Here is a 20,200-nt window from a genome sequence, read left to right as displayed (position 1 = left end):
AATGACAGTTTATGTTTTGTTTAATGGGGTTGGCGCCTCTCTTTCATCCTGGCTTGTTGCTGTGAGGCTCTGCAGAGCGGCCTCTTCAGGAAGTGAAGGGGCTCTGTCTTTAGCTTGCTTCACCAGTGGTCCTGATATGGTGGCAATATCCCAGATCAGCAGACCTCCCCAAGTCTTTTGTGGGTGTGACTCCACAGGCTTCCTTGCTGCTTCTTTACTGAGGAGCTAGAGGTCACAGCCTCCATTCCTCTGGAAAATGAAAATGTATTCACTCATTCCCAAGGCTAGTCTTCCACCTCATTTCTGTGCCCTACTCTCTCTGTGGCGTTTGACTTTTCTCTGACTTCCCTTAATTTCCTCCAATTTCTGTCTCCAGGGGTCCAGACTCGGGTTCTCTATGGACCCTTCCGCTTTCTTTATCTCTTACACAGTTGTTGTCTTTGAATACCCAGACATGGTGTTTCTACAGATCAACTCTGGATTGCCAAGTTTTGAGAATGGATAATGCCTAACCAATTTGCTCTCTTCCATCTCAGCTTCTGTTCCCATTGTCTCTGTGTCTGCCCCTCACAGCCAGTTCACTGACAGAGACCTTTTACCAGGCGTTTGGCCATACAGACACCACTATTGGAGGTACACTGGTCCCTGTTCAGTTCTCCCACACTCTGTAAATTTCTCACAGGAAACCATGTGCAGTTAAACAGTGGGATTCTAGTCCCATTTTAGACAAACACTGTGGAGATTCTGGCCTGTGTCTCTTCAGATAGCAGCACTGTGGGGAAGTATTGGGCATCAGCAGCTCGTACTACTTGTCTTTGTGGTCAGACAACGTGGGTCTTATGCTTACACTGAGACGACAAACTCTCAGAAGGACATGGTGATACCTCTAGAAGTCCACTGGGGGCTGTGCATCCAGTCCTCAGACCTTTCAGACAGACAGTAAGATGACGGAGTAGGCTTTTCAGAGATTTTTGTTGCTCTTTTGTTGAGTCTTTTGGGAGTGTTTCATGGAGATTACAGAGGCGAGAGTAACAAATTTATTAATTTTGGGGTATACTTTCTTTTCCTTTCAGGGAACTTCCAAGATGGCAAGAGAGTGAGCCTGTCTGTGTATCTTGGAGAGTTTTTTGACATCCATTTGTTTGTCAATGGTACCGTCATGCAGGGGGACCAAAGGTAAGTCAGGAACTTTCTAACTAAAGGTGTCTGCTTGGATAGGACCTTGGGTCCTGTCTCACACATTCCTCACCCCATCCTAATTTAATGTAGGAAACAGGGCCCAGAGACGGGAATTATATGTACCCAAGGAAGTAAGTAGTGGGGCTGGCTGAAGGCCAGGTCTCTGCAGCACTGGTCTAGGATCCTCACACTGTGCAGCACTATCTGAAGCCTATAACCCGGGGTTGGCTAGGAAGGCTGGCAAGATCCAGAAACCCAATGAGCTTATCTTTTGTTCTCCAGCATCTCCATGCCCTATGCCTCCAAAGGGCTCTATCTAGAAACCGAGGCTGGGTACTACAAGCTTTCAAGTGAGGCCTACGGTTTTGTGGCCAGAATCGACGGTGACGGCAACTTCCAAGTCCTGATGTCAGACAGACACTTCAACAAGACCTGTGGGCTGTGTGGTGACTTTAACATCTTTGCTGAAGATGATTTTAGGACGCAGGAAGGTAAGTTATTGTTTGAAGTATTTATAGAGTTTTAAACTTGCTAATTTGATATCTGTTGACTCTTGTTCATAATCCACTGAGTCTGTGTTTCATAACTTTGGATTGTGAGCTCATCTTTAGAAGGGTTTTATGCTGAATTTTCAATCTGCTATGAATTATTGGTTCTCTCTCTCCTTTCTCTCTTTTTAATTTTTCAAGACAGAGTTTCTCTGTAGTCCTGACTGTCCTGGAACTCACTCTGTAGACCAGACTGGCCTTGAATTCAGAGACCTGTCTGCCTTTGCCTCCTGAATGCTGGGATCAAAGCCGTGCACCACCCGTGTTCGGCAGAATTACGGCTCTTTACAGAAGCATACACCTGAATCCCAAGCCTACGAGAGGCTTTCCCCTTCCTTGTGTTTCCAGGGCAGACCTTTCTTCCCTCTGATTCCGAGCCCAGGTCAAAGAAATAAACTTTCATTTTTCTATTTTTCAGAGAAGATTACTTTTCTTGTCAGCTTTCACACAGAGAGTCTCCTTGAAGGGTCACACCTTCACGACAGGGTCTGGCTCCACCTCCCCCATCATCCGAGTTCAAGACTCTCCTTTGAAAAGATGGCTGCCCTCAGTCTAGTACTCAGACTTGTCTGTTCTGGTTCCTGTTTTATCCTTGCTCTTTCTCTTCTCCTTTCCTCATTTTTCTTTCTTTATCTTGAGATTCTGTCTGCTTTTTATGAAGTGATTTGTGGCTTCAATAGAACATTTGTCCATTGGAATGGCGCAGTTCAGACTCTTTCTATCCGCTTTATTGGGAAAGGAGGTCCCAGTTCTTTCTTATTTTAGGACACGCGCGCGCGCGCGCACACACACACACACACACACACACACATCCATTATATATGCTCATATACATATGTGCATGCTATGGGAAAGAAAGTGGTATTTGTTGGCAAAAGTCCAGTTTTTGGTGCCGTTTTTAGAACTATTCCCAGAAAGAGATTTATTCATTTCAGTTCTCAGTTCAGACCCAATACTATTTGTCCCCAAACAATTAACCTTGTTTCTGATTTATTTCTGAGAGGTCTATCAGGCTCGCTTTGTTTCTTGATCTCTGAGACCCTCCCCCTTAAACAATAATATTTGTAATTCCGTCTATTGGACATCCTACTGCTTCACTTCATATTTAGCCATAAAGCTTTGCACTATACAAAATCAGGGCTGAAAAGATTTTTGAGGCCACCTAATCTGACTCTTCCTGTACAAATAAGGAGTTAGATGCCCAGGATGAAGGGAGGAGCCCCGATCTTAGACTGGTGGGCGGAACTTCCCATCCACATGAGATCTATTCTCTACCTCTTCCTTAAGATGTGATATGAATGGCTGGGTACCAAAGAGCACCTATCACAGCCTCCAGTACCCAGCGGACACTGTGCAAATTTCAGTTCCCTCTATTGGGTTACCCTGGTCTATTCGTTTCCTCTGACTTCCAAGAAGTTACCACACACCAGGCGACTGAGTGTCTTGAGTCAAAGCCTTGGCAGGACAGTGTTCCCTCTTGCAAGCTTGAGGAAAGGACTTGTTCCTTAGCTCTCCAGCTGCTGCTGCAGTCCTGGGCTTGCTCCTGTGCCCTCTGGTCTCTCCCCCCACGCATGTCTGCATCTTATTTCCCTCTGCTTGTCCAATGAGGATGCACACGACTGCACATAGGACCCACCCAGGTGATCCCAGAGAAGCACCTCCTCCCAAGACCTTTAGCTGAATCACTTAATTAGCTGTATAGTATGTATAGAATATTAAAAAATGAACACATCATTGAAGGGGAAATTTCTTTTCTGCTCATCTAACTCTAGATGTCAACTGATCATAAAGGCCTCCCTTCTCTTTCTGTAGACACAGTTTATTTGATTCCCATGTGCACTCCTTGACCCTGAATTGCCCTTCCAGATCTGGCTGTGTAAGAAACTTACAACAGATAGAAACTACTACCACAGTGAGCACTCAGCAAGGATGTCAGGCAGTAGGGACCTTTGAGCAGGCTGTGGAGGTCTTTGAGTCTCTTATGTAGCGACAGCCGCATGAACGCTACAAGCACAGAAGCACCTGGGTACTGAGAATGAGAACCAGGAAGATGCAGTGGCCAGGGGTCTTAGAACTCACGTCACATCCTTTTCTTCACTCTGCACAAGTGTTCTGAGCATCCACTGTTTCAGAAGGCAGAGCCATGCACATACCCGTGCCCTTCATTAAGGGGCTCACAGTTGAGAGCTAGCACAAAGGTCAAAGAGGGGAAAAGGAGCCCAAAGAAAGCTAAGAGTTTTTCTGGAAGGTTGCCTGAGTTGCTGAATGCAGAGAAGGGCACACCCCGCAAGGCTGGAATGGGGAAGGAAAGAGAGCTCGTTAAAAAGGCTGGTTGTTCTTGGGCTCTATTTCCAGGAATGAGTAGAGACAGTCGAAATGATAAGAATGTGCTCGTCTCTAGTACAAAATATCTGAGACCGTTAAGAAAGAGAAGGAAGAATCTATTTTGGGCTCACAGTTTCAGAGAATTCAGTCCATAGTCCCTGGTTCCCTTAACTCTGGGCCTTATGCCAAAGTAGGACATCATGGCAAGTGGCTGGGGTAGTTCCTGGGGATCTAGAGAGAGGCCCTGAAGGCATCTCCGGTGTGCTGGGCCCCGGGTGGTCTGAATGCTTGGCCTGCCCATTGGGAACATGTGGTAGAGGAGTCTGCTCACTTTATGGCAGACAGAAAGCAGAGAGAAGGAACATAGGTACAAGTCAGGGCAAGTACATGTTCTAAGTGAGCCACTTTCTCCAAGTAGGGTAGGCTTCCATCTTTCAAATGTCCCCTAGATACGGGCATTTCCTGTTCCAACAGCCTGCTCCCAAACAACCACTCAGAGACTTAATATAAATTGTAAATGTTCGACCAATAGCTCAGGCTTATTAGTAGTTCTTACATTTTAATTTAACCCACATTCCTTATTTACGCTCTGTCACGTGACAGCACCTTTATTAGCATGGCACATTCATCTCCTGCTCCCTCTGCATCTGGTGGCGACTTCTCTCACTCTGCCTTTCTTCTTCCCAGAATTCTCTCTATGTCAGGTTGTCTTGCCCAATCTCTCCCTGCCCAGCTGTGGGCCAATCAGCTTTCTTTTTTACTAATCAATGAAAGTAATAGATATTCACAGCTTACAGAAGGATTATTCTACAGTACTCCCCCATGCAGTACCAGTAGTTTAGGACCAAGTCTTGTTCACATGAGCTAGGAGCCATGACAAAGGAGAAGAGTGATCCAGAGAAAGGGGGAAGGGCATTTCAAGGCATGGAGAAGTGAGGCTGGATGGCATCAATGGCTCCATCTTTCTTTTAAAGTATTTTAATTATTAAATTCATTCAATGACTATTTTTGAGAATCGCATCATTTTTACTCTTCTTTATTGTTATACACAGACACGCATACACACATCCCTCCTGATGGACCCATTTAGTCTTGCCTTTATATATATTTGACCCCTTATGACGAAATAGGCTATTGGGAGCTGATTCCCAGAGGAGACTGATTCTCCCTCTCCCATCAGTCACTAATCATCTCTAGAACCTCATCTAGCGGTGGGGTCTTGTCGGAGTTCCCTCATCTATGTTGACATGTCACTGGTGGTGTCACTGTGCTGATTTTGTTCAGGCAACTGTGTTTCTGGCATTTCATGGGTGCAGCTTCTCTGTCATGTGTCGAAGACACCATGCCTCAACAGACTTCCTGTGTCTCTGGTTCTTCAAATCTTTCTGCTCCTCTTTTGTGAGGTTATCTGAGCCTTAGGTGTAGGGGTTGTCTTGTAGGGGTATCAGCTGGGGTTGGGCACGTCACGGTCAGCTGTCCTCTACATTTGGACCAGCTGTGGATTCCTGCAGTGATCTCTATCCACTGTACACAGAACTTCTCCGATGACATCCTCATCCTCTTTCACATCACCCCCTTCATTGTGTCTTTCCCTCTGACCACAGTTAGTCAAGTCCCTAAGCACTTGCTGAGCTCCACTGCCCGTGCCCCGCTGTGTGATGCTGAGTACTGTATGAAATGCTTGCGGTCCCTTCTAGCAGGAGTTTGATTCAGGTAACAGCTGACTGATAGCTGTCATGCAGAAGTCCTGGTACAGGCTGAACTGAAGCATCATTTCTTGGGAAATTTTCTCCGTAGGGGCCTTGACCTCAGACCCCTATGACTTTGCCAACTCCTGGGCTCTGAGCAGTGGGGAGCAGCGGTGTAAACGGGCATCTCCTCCCAGCAGTCACTGCAACAGTTCTTCTGGGGACATGCAGAAGGTGGGTATAGTCTAGCCTGGATGTGGTCTGGATGGTGTGTGGTTCCTGGAATTAAGCGGGGAACTTGGGCTCATGGTCTCTTTTCTCTTTTCAGGGTTTGGGTGGGAAATGGGTCTCTCTGTTCAATATGGAGTGATCATGTTTTCTTTAATTGAAAACTTATTTTGACTATAATTTTATCTAATTCTAATATTTTCCTTGGCCTTGTCCTTTCTTTAAAAATGGGTGGGTGTGGTCAGTATTTCTACCCCTTTGTGTAGCAATAACAAAATACACGATGCTAGACAATGGAAATTATTATAGTCCTGGAAGCTGGGTCCAGGATGCAAGTGCTGGTATCTGTTATCTGGTAAGGATGCTCCCTCTGCCTCAATCTTATATTGCTTAAAAGCAAAGGAAAAAAGCACTGCCTCAATTAATCTTCCTACAAAAAGTTTACTCACAGCGCTCTACCTGTGAAAGGATTGCCCGCATCATTCTACCTGCAAAAAAGATGGTACACATCCTTCTGTCTGCAACAGGACTGCTCACATCACTCTATGAAAAGTGTTGCAGACATCACCCTACTGCAGTAGAATTCCTCATATCCCTCCACCTGCAAGCCCTTGTACCCTTCCCTTCTTCAGGAGCTCGACGTCACAAAATTCCTAAGGTTCCTTGTATTCTTAAATTCCTTATTACGTATGTGGGTTGTGTCAAAATATAGTAGTTAATAGGTCTCGAAAATATTCAGTGTGTGTGGAACATATACTTTAGGTGGTGCTAGCAAGGGGTTGTAAACGATCTCCCCAAGAATAACACAGAACTCTTCACTGGTAGAAACCCCATTCCCCCAAATCTGCACATAAATAAGTGAATCCACCTCTCCAACGTTAGAAACACCACCACCAAGAGACCCTCACTCACACACCAGCTTAGCATGAGAAAGCTTCACCGATAGCTGGTCCCTCATCTAATGGATCTTTCATATTGTCACAGAACTCCTTGAACCCCTGAACGCAGGAGCATGTCAGACTCAGGAGAATATCCTGGGCGATGCTAAACGTAGTGGCCTAAACTCTTAAATAGACAATGTTCAACTTGTAAACAGACACATCCCCAAAGCCTTTTCCCCTTCCGTTTCCAATGCTTCAGTGGCGCTAGGCCCTCTGGGTAGTCACCTGGCTCACAGCTAGGGACACTAAGAAGGCAGATTGAGCTCCAGCACCAAGAGGAATGTACTTTGTGCAGAAGCGGGACTTCTTTCCCCCTCTGGCTTGAAATGTCTGATGTTTGCCCTTAATGGGCTGACCCCTTGAGATCCTCTCACCCATGGTTGGGTGTGCTGGTCAGTTTTTCTCAGTGATGGAAACTAGGGTCCCCTAGAAAAGGGAACCTTGATTGAGGAGCTGCCTTCATCATATTGGCTTGTGGGCTTGTTTATGGGGCATTTTCTGTGTTGATAGTTGATGTGGGAGGGCCCAGCCCTGTAGTTAGCGGTACCACTCCCTAGGCAGACGGTCCTCTTCTCCGTGATCTCCTGCCTCCAGGTTGTTGCCCCGACTTTCCTTGATGATGGGCTATAACCTGTAAGCTAAAATAAACCCTTTCCTCCCCATGTTGCCTTCGGTTACCACAGAAACAGAGAGGCAAACAATCGGGTGTTGTGCTAATGGAGGGGTATGAGTCAGGCTGTATTCTTTGAAATCCGTGCTTTTCGTTCTTCAACCCCCTGTTCCCACACATGTGAAGCAGGCTGAGGGATAGGACCAACCAAGACCATTGGAAAGGCTAAGAGGAAGGTGACTTGCAGGAGTGTTTACCCCAGTAGTGCGCCACTGTACGAGTGATAACAATGACAACGATGACAATGTAACATCTGGTAGTCTCCTGTTGTCCTGTGTGTCCCACAGGAGGGCCATGCTTTGAGACTAGGGGTGGTGAGTACAGCCCCGGCAAACGCAGAAGCGTAAGACCCCTCCTCCCAGTTATAAGTGGGTTCTTTCTGGGTAGTTGAACACAGCTCCACAAGGTTAGGAGGAAAATGAGACGCCCAGCACACTGATACATCCAAATAGGCAAGCCTTCCTCTAGCGATTACTAGTCATCCAGACAAATTTCAGAAGAAATTCATTCAAGGTCCTATGCAAGGAAGAGCTTTCTAATTTCCCCTTTGGCATTTCTAAACTTAGAGTTCCATGGTTGGCTGGTGGCTCTCCATCTCCTTTCTTTCCAGGCGGGGCTGAGAGTAACTGGTCCCCAGGGCGTATTTTGTTTGTTTAACTTTGCAAACACAGGTCAGCCTACAGCAAGGATTTGACAGATGGTCCCCACACTCAGAGTACCAAGGAACAATCCCACTTATATGGCATTAGTGGGAGGTGCAGACAGACTTTTCCTGGAGAGAACCTGATACTGAGGTTGAGTTGGGGAGGGGAAGACTGAGTGCTTTGTTCTAGGAAGACAAAGGTGCGCAGAAACAACTTTGATCTCTGGGGACACTGTTTACAACTTTGATCTGCTCTGGGGACACTGTTTTAAGGCTCCGGCTGCATGTTGCTACTCATTTTGTCCCCTGGGTGCCTTAGGGCCTTGCTAACCAGTGTCCTGGAAACAGCTTAAGAAATTGAGTACTTGGTCTTCATTCGAAACCGAGGCTCCAAACACACACCTAATCTCTCTGAGGCATGAACCCCTTCAAGCCCAGCACACTGTGTTAGGTTGTTTACCCGGAGAATTGAACTCTGCCCTTAGCCATTCAGAGTGTGTTTGCCCACAACTGGGGCTCCCTCATTGGCTGTGCAGTGACTCATCTCCTGGGAGGTGATTAGTGGAGTCTTTTGTACTGTTTGGTCTTCTTATTCGCACTGGGCTCCAGGCTCAGCAGTTGGGTCTGGCAACTTGGCATCTGTCCCCAGCGGTTGCCCTTTGGTTCAAGGGCCAATTAGAATGGTAGAGAGTTCTGGGAGAGGCTGCCCTGACCCACAACGCCGTTGGGCAGCTTTTGGAATCTGTCACCTCCACTTCTGCTTTTGGCCTTTCCAAAGCTGAGCCTAAGAGTCAGCCCTTTCAGAGAGCCTGGTCTTGTTACTTATTCCTTGGGGAGGAACGTTGTACCAACAGACCCGGTGCCTCTCTCTGCTGGGACTGATAATGGCTTGTTGGATTGTGTGCAATTTCGCAAGTTTCCCTTTTCTTTTCTTTTCTTTTTCCAGCTAAGTCTGGAGCCCAAGTCATAAATGTTCAGATAAGTGATGTTCTTTTGCTCATAGTTACTGCACAATGCACATTTTAGAAAGATCCTTAATTAACCTTTCTCCTTCTGGAAAATTCAGTCTGGGGAGCATGGGGAAAAGGCTGAGCATGAAAGGGGATGGTGGTCTTGACTTTGTGTCTTGTCTATAGTTTGGAGTCCAAAGCCGCATAGGACTGTTGTTAGCCTACAGAGTGGCCTTGTTATCTATGAAAACCACATCCCCCTCCCAAGATCATCTTCTGTCACCTGATGGAGATGAGCCATAGTGAACATGACCGCTGCACATCATATGATACACAGACACATGGGTGATGACCATGCCTACCACGTAAATGTTAACCACTTGGCGTGTTGCTATTGGACGTGGTTCAGCCCACAGCACTGCACTTGGTGGCCTTGGCCTGGCCTGGGAGATCCAGTCTCCAAAGCCATCATCACCACTCTCAAGTCACATTGCCCAGTGTGATAAGACTGGCTTCTGCCTGTGGCTATTGTCAAGAGTGTGACATTTCCATGCTTGGCATTAAGATGTTTCCATATGATTGCTAAGAGTTAGTCTTCAAGATGACCTGCTGTTATCGGGAAGCCCGAGTGTGCTGGTTTTCACTTGACCTTCAGCGGGGGGTGGGGGGTGTGGGGGGGATAATCTAGCGGCAGTAGGGGAAAATCCAGCGGCAGCAGCATCCTCAGATGGGGCAGGAGCAGAAGAAATGTCTTTTCATTAAAGTTAGGAATCCCAAACCCACAAACACTCAAGGGTTGCATGAGATTCTCAGAGCTACCTATTCGTCTCCTTGCCCACTGCATGAAGGTTCTTGGAAAACAGCAGCCAGATGGACAGGGTATGCTGTGATTTTGGTTTGGGGAGTCAAGGCCTTAGATGGGCCTCACTAGGGTCTTTCTGGCCATCTCACACAACTCAGCTCTAGCAAGCTCCCTGGCTTCTGGAGAGAGCACTCCTGTCATTTTATGCGCACGTGCAGACTCCGTATGTCCTTCAATGTCCTCGAATGCTGAAGTTGCAGGACCCTCCCAGGATAGTTGCTCTGGACTGATGTGTGAGTCCCCGCTCCATAGTGCTTCAAACCACTACCTAACCACCCTACATTTTCCACTTTTTTTTCCACCTCTGGATTTGGTGTTTATTATGAGAATGCATGCCGTTTTTCTGTGCTGCGTATGTCTTGCCTTTTCACCACCCTCCGTCCCAGAGAACGTTCTTTGTCTCTGAGACAACATTCACCTGTTGCTTCCCTTGTCCTCAGGAAGTCACCTGTCTTGTGGGCTGCTAATATTTGTCAAGCTGCTGATGACTTTGAACACCCACAGCTCCTCTCCTCAATAGCCCAGGGAAGCACACGAAGTACCCATCCTGTTGGCGACAAAGCAACTCACTCTTCACGTTCTCATGACACGATTGTTTATTTGTAAAGGGTGTGGTGTCAGTTTCTGCTCTGTCTGCTGATACGGAGCCGGATGGGGAACCGACAGGTGTGTGTGGAGGGTGATTTCATCAAGGAGTTGGGTCTGGAGTAGGCTCTTGGCAGTTGGGAGCAGCCGTTCTTTTTCTCGGCTGGGATTCAAAGTAATTCACTAAAAAAATTATTGGCTGTGTGTGGGTGTTTTGCCTGCATGTATGTTGGTATACCACTCACACGCCTGGTGCCCCATGAGGCCGGCAGGGTTGTCAGATATCTTGAAACTGGAGTCACAGATGGTTGTGAGCCATCATATGGGCACTGAAGGGGGAAACTGAGTCTGCGTCCTTTGGAAGATCTTAACTGATGAACCGTCTCTCCAGCTCCAATTCAGAGAGAGTTGTACAGTGAGAGTTTGGCCCATAGAAGTCAGCAAACTCAGGGAGCCACGTATAGGTTAGTTGCTAAACCACAGCACCACGAGGTGGTTTTACAGACAGGGTATCAACTCCCTGTGCCTTGTTGCATGGGTTTGAACACAAGCATCCATGGGCGTTTCCCCTTGGCAAGATGAGATCTTTCTTAAGTCTTTCCTGAGACACCAAAGGCTAAGTAAGGAGTGAGGTTAATACAGAGGACACACAGGAGCAGGAAGGAGTCTTGGGCTTGCTCCTTCCTTCATGTCCTCAACGTGGGTTCTTTCCCTGCTCGGCCTCTCTGTGCCCCCCATAAGAGAGCTTCCTCTACTGAGCGTTCAAGTAAGAGAACCTTTCCTTTGCTTCATATGTGTCCACCTAAGAGCAGCACAAGAGAGGAGCTAAGTGGTTGTGGTGACAGTGACGATCCTGGTGATCGTCTATGATGGTCTAGCCTTACAGCCGAGCCTCAGCAGCTGCTACGAGTTTTCAGAGATCTCCTTTGGATTGGCTGGTGCTTTGCTTTATGGGTAATTTGACATTACCCAATTTAAGGAGAGTTGGATAAAATCCTAGCGTCACATCCCTCCCCAATACAACTAACCATAACGGCTGTAACAAAATACAGGCATTCTGCATCCATGGGCTCCATGTCTGTGGATTCAACCAACTGCAGACAATAGCATCCGTCTGGAAACGCAGGGTTTTTCTTCTCATTCCGTGAATGATATGCTATGACAGTTTTTTCCCAGCACTGACATCAGAGTTAGCAGTGCAAGTCACTTAGACGGTGTTGAAAGCATGCTGAAGAGGTGTGAGGGCTCCATCAGAGACTTGAACGTTCATGGATTTTGATATGAGAGGATGGTTCTAGAAGCAGTTTTCTACGGACACTGAAGGATGAGTGTATTTCTCATGTGTTTCCTTTCCTTTGTCCTCTCCCTGGTGAGGACCAGCATGGGTGAGGAAGGGGATAGTACCCACCTGTACACACTCACTGAGATGTTGGTATGGCATGGGCAATGCTGAAACTGCACCAGGCAGAGATCCAGGGACCAGACACAAGAGAGCCTAACCCATCAGAAAGGACAACAGCAGCACTGTTGGGGTCAGTAGGTGACAAACTGCCTGACGCCTGGCACAGAGCTTCTGATTTCTCTCGCTGTGCGTGGGATGTGTAGACCAGTTCAGATTGGGCCTTTCGTTTAAGAGCTTGGGTAGATTCTGAACTGCAGACCAGGGAACAAGACCGTAAGCAACAGTTTCTAGAGGGAAGCTGCATGGACCCTTGTACAAGACTGATGGTGAGGTGGGAATGTTGCGGGTCCAGCGCTCGACCGCACTTTGTCCTGGGCTTTCTTCAGCTCTCGAAAGAGTTGTTTCTGGCCTACCTTTTCCACCCTTGTGATTGACACATAAAACCTTTCGGAATGCGTTTACTTAGTAGATCACCAGCTTCCTCCAACCAAACGGCTAGGAGTGTTGGCAGAGTGCCTGAGACTTACAGGAGAGATTTCCCCACTTGCTTTAATCCTCCTACCTAGTGTTTCCACCAGTGAATGGGAAAAGTGTCTTAATGTATGACTTTCTTTGTTCTGTTACTGTACTAATAGTTCAGTGAAACCATTTTGCCACGTTGGAACATGGGATTTGAAGTAGCCAGAATCTGTGTTCCTGGGCCATGATCATTCATATTTGGCTTGAGAATAAACTTTCCTGTCCCTACTTTATTAAAGTTAGAGTTACATTTCCTACATTGTCAATGACTAACTCTTCTCCCAGATGATAGAGTCTTGCTGGTCCTGGAGAGCTACTCATATGCTCCCAAGAGACCAGGGCAGAGTGAGAAGGACCTAAGGAGGCCTCTGTAGACACAAGCATCTCTACTATGCTCTATCTAGTCAATCTGCTTATCACAAGCATCCCATCCAGCCATTTTAAGGAGATGAACCTCTAGGAACCCCATCCGTTTGATGGACCGGTATGAACCAGGCACAAGATCTGAATCTTGACCATGAGTTAGAAGCCTGGAATGTGGCTAGAAACACCAAGGCAGCCAGCAGTTACAAATCGAATCAGTGACCTCCCTCACCCCATTCATCCCTGCTGGCTGACCAATGGGAAACAGTCTTCTGCCCTGAGTGAATTCTTGAACCCACTGCTTTGGACCAGTTTAGACTCTAGATGTCTTCCCCACACGGGGCAGCCTCACAACGACGCCCACTCTGGAGCTGGAAAGATCAGGGCCAGGCAAACAGTTTGTGCTTTATACGTCATGCCCCCCTTTCTTTATTCTCTTCTGGCCTCAGGAATGCTCACGCTCCACCCCTTCTTCTTCGGCAGCCTTTTGAGATGAAACAATAGCATAGCTCCAGACCTCTGGCTCTCGTTTTTTCTCTTGCTTTGCCTTCACTCTCCCCTGGGGAGAGACTCTTGCTTTCTCTTCCTCCCCCTAGATGGGGCCTAACATCCCTAGGGAAGAGGCCTGGCCTCTTCTGATGAATGGAAAATGGGATTAAGATGGGCCACAATTGGGTCTGCACACCCGCCCAGGAGGGTGAAGTCATGGACTGATGGAGTTGGGGCTGCAGTTCTCTGCCAGTTTCTGGCACCACCGACAGGAGATGAAAAAAGACAGAAGTGGCTGGTGCCGGGCACTGGAGCCAGAAGATGCTGGAAGTGCAAATTAGCTGACCCTTATTTTGTGTTCCTGCCAGAATGGTTTTGCAGAGAGCCAAAGTGAAGTCTGGGCAGATAACTGGCGAGAGATAATGGTTGAGAACACTTGCTAGCCTTCTCTGCTTGAGTTCATTTAATTTTATTTTTCTACAATGGTCTGACGTAGGTATTACTACCTGGGTAGATACAGCTGTGACTGACAGGACATTTAAGGTAACAATGGCTTGTAGTTAGTGTATTTCTCTCTCACGTGCTGCTCAGGGCAGGATGTGCAGGGCCGGGCCAGAGTCCTGTGCTGTTGGCATGAGGGTCCTTCTGTCTCATTTCTCAATGTCTTCAGGATGGAACTTGTAGCTCATGGCCCAAGATGTCGTCTCAAGCTCCAGGCGCCACAGTCACGTGCCAGCAGCGGAATGAGAAGGGACAGGAAAGCAGGACATTCCCTGGAAGGTGCAGTGTACCTTCCTGCGTCTGTCCTTCTGTTACTTCCAATGGCAAGAATAAGACCACTATACTCATTTGAGCCAGATTTGAAGCAAGCTTGATTTTTATTGATGTGTGCCCAAGAGCTGGCTAGCAACTGCCCCCTAAGACAGGTTAAAGAGAGTAGCCCCAAATTCATCTCTTGGGCCCCTTTCAAGAGTTAAATCACAAGTAGTTTCACAGAAGGGAGACAGAAAGGGGCAATAAGGAAATTTTTAAAAAGCCTTTAAAAAACATCTGGTTACTCACCACGTGAATAGGGATGGGTCAGAGAAGGTCAGGGAGGGTAAGGGAATTCTCAGAAACAAGTCAAGGTTACAGGTTGTGGAAGGTCAGGTTCCGTGTACAGAGAGCACCTCAGTTCTCACAGTAAAAGCACAGCATAATGGCTGCCTTCAAAATGGAGTCAGACAGATTCTTCTCTTCAGGGCACAACTGAGTGTGCTGGGGCTGGTCTGGCAGCAGACAGGGAAGAACATGGCATCTCCATTCCTGGTAGCTGCGCCCAAGTGGAAGCTGAAAGTTGAGAGTCCTAACTCTTCTCTCAAGGAAGAGAAGCAGACATGGGACACACGCAGTCTTTTCCTACAGTTTCTCTTGCAGTGGAGAAAATGGAAGTATCAATAAGTGAGATAGATTTATTAAAGTCACACCCTTTGAAAGGAATGGGTTGGAGTCCTAACCCACCTATGCTTCTGGAACCCCTGTATTTACCATACTACCTTCTAACCCTTTGATGACCAGGTCTCTTACTTAGAATGACATGCCAGTTGATTATAGTCTTTCCCTATCTTCTTGTATACTTAATTTTATTTAAAAATTATTATTATTGTGTTACTTTAAAAAGATGTGTTTATTTTTAAATTGTGTGTGTGTGTGTGTGTATGTGTGTGTGTGTGTGTGTGTGTGTGTGTGTGTGTGTGTATCCACTGTGTGTATGTAGCAGCCATAGAGTCCTAGAGAGGTCATTAGATCTCCTGGAACTGGAAGGTGATTGTAAGTTGCTGTGTGGATGCTGGAAACTGATCTCAGGTCCTTTGAAAGAGCAGTAAGTGTTCATAACCATGGAGTCAGTTCTCCAGCCTCTGTGGTTGTTGTTTGTGTGTGTGTGTGTGTGTGTGTGTGTGTGTGTGTGTGTATGTGTAAGAGAGGGAGGGTGGGGGAGCGATATCTATGCATGGCTCATGTGCCACAGTACACATGTGGGAGATTAGAGTACACTGGAACAATCAGATCTGTCCATCCATCTTGATGTGGGTTCTGGGAATCAAACTCAGGTCATCAGGATTGTTCAGCAAGTGCCCGTATCCACTGACCTAGCCCCTCTCATATACTTTAAATTATTGCAGATTATTTTCATGCTTAATACATTATAAGTGTTATGTAGATAAGTGTCATACCATATGAATAGTGAAAATAGAGAATAATGAAAAGAAAAAAAGTAGATACATGTTCAGTTTGGATGTAACCCCTTCCTTACCCTGAACATTTAAAATTTTTGTTTGAATCTGTGACCATGAAATCCTTGACTCCCTATAACCTGTGGTTTGATGATAAGTAACTGAGTTATGGAGTGTAGTCATGTCCCAAGCCTGGTTACTGCATCACTGATGGGTACAAGTCAGGCCTCAAGTCTGGTTACCCCATCACTGATGCAGTGGTCCTCAGGTCTGGTTACCCCATCACTGGTACAGTTGTCCTCAAGTTTGGTTACCCCATTACTGGTACAGTGGTCCTCAAGTCTGGTTAACCCATCACTGGTACAGTGATCCTCAAGTCTGGTTACCCCATTACTGGTACAGTCATCCTCAGGTCTGGTTACCCCATCACTGGCACAGTGATCCTCAGGTCTGGTTACCCCATCACTGACGCAGTGGTCCTCAGGTATGGTTACCCCATCACTGGCACAGTGGTCCTCAGGTCTGGTTACCCCGTCACTGGCACAGTGGTCCTCAGGTCTGGTTACCCCATCACTGATACAGTGACCCTCAAGCTGCTCAGTACCAGGATTCCTTTATACTCCAAAAAATTAACTGATGACTCCAATTTGCTTATTTGGGTTATAGTTCTTAATATTTGCCATGTTAGGCATTAAAACAGGGACATTAAAATATTAATTAATTTAAGAAATGATAAAACTCATTGTATTTCATATAAATAAAAAATTTTAAAAAACAAAACAAAGATAGCCCTGAATTCCAGAACAAAAAATGAAGGCAGAAGAATGCATTGTTTCACAGGTTTATAACTCTTATTTGATGCCTGTCTTATGGAAACTCGAGTATGAGAATCCAGCTCATTTCTCTTAAGCCAGATATCAAAGAGGAATTACTAAATAACCGTGGAAGGAGAGCCGAAAGCATAAAATATGCCCAGCGTTCTAGGAGACATTGGAAACCCAGCATTCCAGACAAGTTGAAGCTCATTGGTTCCTGGGGAATCTTGGTGTCTGTAGGGGGCCCAGGGCTATAATTTGAGAATTTCTGGCCTACTTAGTAAATTCTTTAATTTTTTAAAATAAAAATTGAATTAGCATACACAGTATTCATTATGGTATTTTCCAACCAAACTTTCTGTTTTAATTGATTTTCCTTCCCGCCCATCTGCCTCGTGCCCCTGCCCTCTTGTGTCCTTTCATGCCTCCTCTACCTTTGCCTCCTCTCTGCTCTGATGTCATGTCCTGTGCCCTCCTTCTCCCCGAATGCCCATTTCCTCCTCTTCTGGTCTCCTTCCATAGCTGACACTCACACTCACATTTGCCCGTTTATACACATATGTGTAAACACTGTAAGCTAGGATCGACATACGAGAGAGAACATGCAACTCTGGCTTTTCTGAGACTGAGTTACTATGTGTGTGTGTGTGTGCGCGCGCGCGTGTGTGTGTGTATGTGTGTGTGTGCACACGCGTGTGTGTATGTGTGTGTGTGCATGCGTGAGTGTGTGTGTGTGTATGCGTGTATATGTATGTGTGTGTGTGCGCACGCATGTGTGTGTGTGTGTATGCGTGTATATGTATGTGGGTGTATGTGCATGTATGAGGCCAGTTCCACTTCCATGCTGTTGTGAATAGTGCAGCAATGCACACGCACGTGCAGGCACCTCTCTGGTAGGACGGAGAGTCCATAGGGTGTGTGACTTGAAGTGCCATCACTGTGTCATATGGAAGTTCTAGTTCAACTTTTTGGGACGCCTTCCTTCACGCTGACTTCCATAATTGCTGTATTGGTTTACACTCCTGTCAGCACTGAAGAAGGGTCCCTTGGTCCCTGTGTTCTTGCCTGTGTTTGTGGTCCTCTTTGCTCTTAGTGATGGTCATTGTGACAGGGGCTGGGGGGACACGAAGAATCTCAAATTAGTCTCAATGTGCTTTCCCATGATGGCTGAGGACTCCGAGCACTTTAAAAACACTTATTAGCCATTTGTGCTTGCTCTTTTGCCTGTTGGTGCCATTAGTCTGTGTATGGGTTCTTTTAAAAATTTAATCTTTATTTATTTTTGACAACATTAGTCGTTAAACTCGGAGCCTCACACAGCTAGGCATGTACTCTATCATTGAGTGCCGTTCCCAGCCGTAATTATTCATTTTCGTGTATGTGTATGTATGTGTGTGTATGTATGCATGTGTGTGCATGTTCACACATGTGGGGGTCAAGGGTGACCTTGGGTGTCAGTACTCATCTTGAACTTGTTTGAGACAGGGTATCTTTGTTGTTGGTCACTGAGTACATCAAGGTGACTGTGTACATAAAGCTAAGATCCCAGGGCTTGTCCCGTCCCTGCCTCCCACTTGATGGTAGCAGTCCTGGGTTCACAGATACATGCTACTGTGGCTGGCCTTATGTGGTTACCGGGGATTCAAGCTCAGGTCCTCATACTTGCACAGCAGGTGCTTTGCCCACTGGGCCTTTGCTCAGCCCTACCATTTATTTATTTATTTATTTATTGAGACAAGATTGTGCTATGTCGCGTAGTCTGGCCTCCATTTCCCCATCTTTCTGCCTCAGCATTCCAAGTGCTTGGGATACAGGAATGCACCACCATACTGGGATTTTTTTTTACTCTCTCCATTCTTATCCCAAACTAAAAGGATGAACATATTTTTTTCTTTGAAGGCAGTATTGTGTCCTTTGAAGGTATTTTGCTCGCCCTTGGGATGTTTTCCCTGACACCTCACCTGCAGGCCTCCTCCAGCTACAGTAGGCAGCTCCACTGAGAAGGAGACCCCTGTTAGGGACAAAGCCTTCAGCCTGTGTGCAAACAGGCCCATGGAGGGACTGGAGGTGACTTATGTTTGTGTTCGTTACTGCTACGATTAGGTCTTGCTACGTTCCTAATGAGCTAGAATGTTTCCTATAAACTAGGAATGGGGACTAGATTTGCATTGTCCAGTAGAGGCAGTGCTAGGGACCCAGAGGCTGCCTACTCAGTACATACATCAGCAGTGACTATTTTGGCATCATCTGTCTACCAGTCTCTGCCGTGAGTCTGGGATCACAGGCGTGGAAACCACCTTGGACCACGTTGTCCCAGGACCTGGCTTGGCCTGGTGGGTCTGCCTGAGGTGGAACAGAGAAGCCGGTGAGGAGCCGAGACTGAGCGCTAAATACCCCTCTGGGCACTGCTGTGGGTTGAGGGTGGATCGTGCTGGAGGCAATGGGCAGATGTTGAAAGTCCTGCCTAGCAACCAGACTGTAGACCAGGTTGAGGTCAGGAGTGACCAGCAGAAGCTTGGAGGGAAGATGAGAACCCAGGCTTCTTTTTGTTTCTGTGGAGGGAGAAACTGTAACTAGACTTCAGGCAGGAGCCACAGGGACTGAAGATTTGTTCTAGGAAGGGAGGAGGCAGTTTCTGCAGAAATCACACTCCTATCCTACAGAGAAATAACCTGAAAACACCCTTCTTGCTGTGGATTTCTACAAACCATTTAATACCTCCAGGGACCGCCCAGGAAATATACTAGAGTGTTGTTCCTGTTTTCCCTTTGATCTGGGACAAGACTGACCTGGGCCAATGGGAGAAAAGTCAGGCTGGCTGGCCTTGGCTTGCCAGGACTCCAGGCGGGGAGGATGCCTGGACTACAGTTCTTCTTTCTTTGGGTGCTATTGTGTCCTGCATGGAGAAGATTGCTATTTCATCTTCACTGCGTCTGCCAGAGCTGGTCCCACGGTGTATAGCAATCACCGTTGACAGAGAGTCCTAGGGTAGCAACGGCAATAGTGTTTCATGCAATTTTCAGAGGTTTTTTTTTTTTTTTCGTTGCTGTTGTTTTGTTTTTTTTTTCTTTCCAGCTCTGAACTGTAGGTGGGAAAACAGGTAGGCAGGAACTGAGCAGCCGGACACTCTCAGGTGTCCTCTGTAAGAGCTCCGACCCTGGTCCTCGAGTGGTGTTCTTATGGGCAGTGTTGCAGAGCGGAAACAGACCCAGGCCTCAGCCTCCTTCCCTGAGCTTCAACTTGCCTCCTTGCTACTTTGGAAGAATCACGACCTTTCCAAATAAGAAATTAACTAAAGCTGCCCCTCTGCTTACCAAAGCGCACTCAAGATGCCAGAGAAGTGATAATGTTGTTATGGTGACCATTATCCCTATATGGCCCAGAGAGATAGAGATAGGAAGAGGGGCAAGAGTGTCCCATCTTTCTGGAAACCTGCTTGTCATAGCAGAGGAAGAGGGACAGTAGTAGGGACTTTTCTGGTGGTCACAAGAGAGACGATGATACGGGTCACCATTCCTCGGGATGAATGGTGTTATCACACGTGTTATTGCAATCACTGCTCACTGCAGACTTAACAACAGGAGCTTTCATCACCCTCACACATCACAGAGGAAGGGGTTGGGTGATAAGCTAAAGTACATACAACTGGTTTATGCACGAGCCTGAATCTGAACTTGGGGCTGTGGAAGTGACAGCAAGGCCAAGGCAGGCCAGCCAGCCCCTGTCATTCCTTCTGGTCACCAACTTTGAAAATCTATTTCTCCTTGGGTAGAATACTCA

At 46.8% G+C, this 20,200-nt stretch overlaps 1 protein-coding gene across 2 annotated transcripts in view; it reads left to right on the top strand.

Annotated features, from left to right (window-relative positions):
* Nucleotides 1–20,200, top strand: part of Vwf (von Willebrand factor) — a 144,038-nt gene that overhangs the window by 19,757 nt on the left and 104,081 nt on the right. For both annotated transcript variants that reach the window (XM_087904192.1, XM_087904193.1), the window contains exons 4-6: nucleotides 1,074–1,176; nucleotides 1,462–1,670; nucleotides 5,850–5,974. In XM_087904192.1, coding sequence (XP_087760318.1) covers nucleotides 1,074–1,176; nucleotides 1,462–1,670; nucleotides 5,850–5,974 — 437 coding nt within the window. The remainder of the gene's footprint in view (nucleotides 1–1,073; nucleotides 1,177–1,461; nucleotides 1,671–5,849; nucleotides 5,975–20,200) is intronic.

This window comes from Myodes glareolus, chromosome 3, assembly GCF_982192425.1.
Source record: "Myodes glareolus chromosome 3, mMyoGla1.1, whole genome shotgun sequence".
Lineage (NCBI taxonomy): Eukaryota > Metazoa > Chordata > Mammalia > Rodentia > Cricetidae > Myodes > Myodes glareolus.
This window is presented reverse-complemented; position numbering and strand designations above follow the sequence as displayed.